Genomic DNA, 4163 nt, shown 5'->3' with positions numbered 1-4163 from the left:
CAATACATGTCATAGGTAATTTAGTAGGTTTGATGTCAAATGTTATTTCAATGGAGAAATATGTCGACCCAGGCATACCCAGAGTCACAACCATAATCAACAAAATTTCAATTCCAAACACTTTGATAGATTTAGGAGCTGCAATAAATGTCATGACATTAGACACAATGAAAACTTTGTAGCTAACAAAATTACAGACAACCCCAATTGTTTTGGATTTAGCTGATCATTCTAAAGTCATTCCTGAGGGGATGCTAGAGGATATAATTGTCTCACTAGATTCCTGGGAGTATCCAGTCGATTTCTTGGTATTCCAGCCCAAATCAAATTTAGGAGGACATCTGATTGTACTTGGGAGACCCTGGTTGGCAACTGCTAATGCATTTATTGGATGTAGATCCGGTAATATGATCATTTCTAGAGGGACAGAACGAAAACAACTTACCTTGTACCCATCAGCACAATCCGCAGTAGTAATACGAAACTTATGGCTTGATGACAAGTACAATGATCAGGAAGAAATATACTCTGTGCTAAGCATAAACCAAATGTATGATATTGAGGAAAACAACAATGCAGATTTAGTGGAAATGTTTATTTCCCAGCCTGAGGTTTCAGAAGAGTTGAGAAATGAACAATACATTACTGCAGATTACATGTTGGCACAAAGGTTTCAAGAAACATGTACGATGTACTCATTGAAAGCAATATTTGATGAAAATTTTCCAATAAATTCCATTACAAATACGCAAAGCAAGACAATAGAAATCAGTCCCGGAAAAACATTTAACATTGGGGCATTTCTAGAGACATCTTAGGAACAAAAACTGATTCATCTGTTGAATAAATACCAAAAACCATTCGCTTGGGACTACATGGATATGCAAGGAATTCACCCAGAAACTTGCACTCACCACATCTATACAGACAGTAGCATTCAGCCAGTGAGGTAGCCACAAAGGAGAATAAACCCTATGCTCAAGAAATTGTCAGAGATGAATTGCAAAGTTATTAAAAGTAAAATTCATATACCCCATTTTTGACAGGCAATGGGTATCCCCACTAGTAATAGTGCCCAAGAAAAATGGTAAATGGCGAGTTTGTGTTGACTACAGAGAGCTAAATAAAGCCACCCTTAAAGACTATTTTCCATTGCCATTTATTGACCAAGTATTGGATACTTTAGTTGGGAAAAAGTCATTTTCTTTCTTAGATGGCTTTAGCGGGTACAACCAGATTAGCATAGCCTCAGAAGACCAAGATAAAACAACATTTACCTGTCCTTGGGGAACATATGCTTACAATGTGTTACCATTTGGCATGTGTAATGCTCCAGTAACATTTCAGAGAGCAGTATTAGCTATTTTTGCAGATCTGGTCCATGAAAGTGTTGAGGTATATATGGACGATTTTTCAGTATATGGTGACTCCTTTGACCACTCTTTACAAAATCTTGAAATATTTTTACAACGATGTATAGAAACAAACTTGTCCTTAAGCAACGAAAAATGTTATATGATGGTGAATGAAGGAATAGTCTTAGGGCATCACATCTCATCCAAAGGAATTGAAGTAGATCAAACCAAAATACAAATCATTGTTGAATTGCCAATTCCAACAACTCAAAAAGATGTAAGAAGTTTTCTTGGTTATGCAAGTTATTACAGGAAATTTATTGCAAACTTTAGTAAGATAGCATTGCCTTTGTTTAAACTTCTTGCAAAGGATGTAACTTTTGATTGGAATGGTAATTGTCAAATTGCTTTCAAGAAGATCAAAGAAAAATTATCCACTGCTCCAGTTTTGAGAGGACCTAATTGGACACTACCTTTTCATATCTCAACTGATGCATCTGACACTGCAATAGGGGCTTCATTAGGCCAAAAAGAAGATGGTTCAACATATTCCATCTATTTCATTAGCAAGAAATTGACCCCTGCAGAATTTAATTACATAGTTACAAAAAAGGAAATGCTCGCAATAATACATGCAGTGAAAAAATTTCGCCACTACATAACTGGATATGAGGTGCTAGTTCACACTGATCACTCCACCATTCGATATTTAATGAAGAAACCTATTACTAATGGTAGGATCACCAGGTGGTTACTTTTATTGCAAGAATTCAATATCACCATACTAGATAGACCCGGGAAAGAAAACCAGGTAGCAGATTACTTTTGTAGACTTCAAAATCCAGGTGAAGCTGTCCAAGTTGAAGATTCATTTCCTGATGAACACTTGTTTGCAATTTTAGTTTTAACACCATGGTATGTTGATTTGGCTAACTACTTGTCCACAGGAAAAGTGCCACCATCATTTAGCTCAAAGAAAAAGAAAAGGTTGATCAAACAAAGCGCAAGATACTCATGGATTAATGGCGATTTATTTTACACTGGTTATGACATGATTATTAGGAGATGCATTAGAGAAGATGAAATAATTGATGTACTAACCTCTTGCCATGATCAACCTTGTGGTGGCCATTTTGCAGCAAAGAGGACAACGCACAAAATTCTTAGCCTTGGCTATTATTGGCCATCAATTTTTAAAGATACAAAGAAGTATGTAAGAAGTTGTGACAGCTGCCAGTGCATGGGACGACCAACTATCTCTGATGAAATGCCACTCCAACCGCAAGTGCATTTAGAGCCATTTGAAAAATGGGCTCTTGATTTTATCAGACCCATCAATCCACCATCCAAAGGTAAGAAGTACATTCTTTTATGTACCGACTATGTCACCAAATGGGATGAAGCAAAGGCACTTGTAAGGGAAACTAAACAAACAGTGGCCAATTTCCTATTTGAAGAAATTTTTGTTAGATATGGAGTGCCTAGAGAGATAGTCACAGACCAAGGGACTCAACTCACATCAAGACTAGTTCAAGAAATAACAGAGAAGTACCAAATCAAGCATAGAAGAAGCACGCCCTATCATCCACAGGCCAACGGCCAAGTAGAGTCTACAAACAAAACATTAGAAGGCATCATGACAAAAATAATGGCCACAAATAGGAAGAATTGGGCGGACAAGCTCAATGAAGCACTTTGGGCATATAGGATTACTTGGAAAAATACAACAGGGTTCTCACCCTACCAGCTAGTGTATGGTATAGAGGTCATGTTGCCAATAGAATTCCAAATAAATACATATAAATTGGCAATAGATCTAGGGATGGACCTTTTAGAAGCTCAACAAGAAAGGATCATGCAATTAAACCAGCTTGATGAAATGAGACAAGAGGCCATGCAAAGGACAACAATGATTCAGCAGCAAAGAAGACAATGGCATGAAAAGATGATTAAGAAGAAGGAATTTCAAATTGGTGACTGGGCATTGCTCTTCGATTCCAAATTCAAGGATCATAAGTCTAAATTCACAACTCAATGGATGGGGCCTTATGAAATCCTTGAAATCTTCGAGAATGGATCAGTCAAAGTAACTTCAATAGACCAAGAAGGACAGACATATCTTGTCAATGGACACAGGCTACTTATCTACCATAAGCTTGTTAACAGAGAAGATTTTATGAGAACTGTTTCATAGGAAAAGGAGGTACAGATACTACAACAGTCAGCTGTAATATCCAAACCTTAATTTGTTTTGATTTCAGAATAAAAATAATAAAAAAAAGCATAAAAAAGCATAGAAAAAAAAAAAAAAACACAAAAAAATAATAAGAAAAAACAAAAAGAAAATAATGTTTAGCTCTGAAAATCAGATATGGCATAGTCTAAACACGAATTCCTATGAGAAAACCAAGAAAATGGCTTGCAAGAATTCTTAGTTTTTTAAATTTTGAGTACAAAAATTAGAAAAGAAAAAGTCATTTCAAATTGAATCTTAAGACCACAACATCATGACTTGAGGACAAGTCAAACCATCAGTTGGGCAGAAGGAAGCCTAAACTTGTTCATGCTTTCCTATTTTCCTACAGAGTTTATTTATCTCCAACAGAGAAAAAGGTTTGTCTTCATTTTTAGCAAGTCTTAAGAAAAAGATTATCAGAACATATCTCAGAAGGGACCTGTATCATTCATTTTCCAGAAGGGACCTATATCATTCATTTTCCAGAAGGGACCTGTATCATTCATTTTCCAGAAGGGACCTGTATCATTCATTTTTAAGAAGGGACCTGTTATCATTCATTTTTCAGAAGG

The 4163-nt window shown here is 36.1% G+C and overlaps 1 protein-coding gene across 1 annotated transcript; it reads left to right on the top strand.

Annotated features, from left to right (window-relative positions):
• The first annotated feature begins 3003 nt into the window (after positions 1-3003).
• Positions 3004-3549, top strand: LOC149252596 (uncharacterized). The gene has a single exon (XM_089454199.1). It carries the CDS (start codon positions 3004-3006, stop codon positions 3547-3549), a length of 546 nt encoding a protein of 181 aa, XP_089310325.1.
• Positions 3550-4163: the final 614 nt, after the last annotated feature.

The sequence above is a fragment of the Pinus tabuliformis genome, chromosome 7 (assembly GCF_031772625.1).
Source record: "Pinus tabuliformis cultivar Carrire ecotype Pingquan chromosome 7, CPIR1, whole genome shotgun sequence".
In the NCBI taxonomy this organism is placed as follows: Eukaryota; Viridiplantae; Streptophyta; class Pinopsida; order Pinales; family Pinaceae; genus Pinus; species Pinus tabuliformis.
This window is presented reverse-complemented; position numbering and strand designations above follow the sequence as displayed.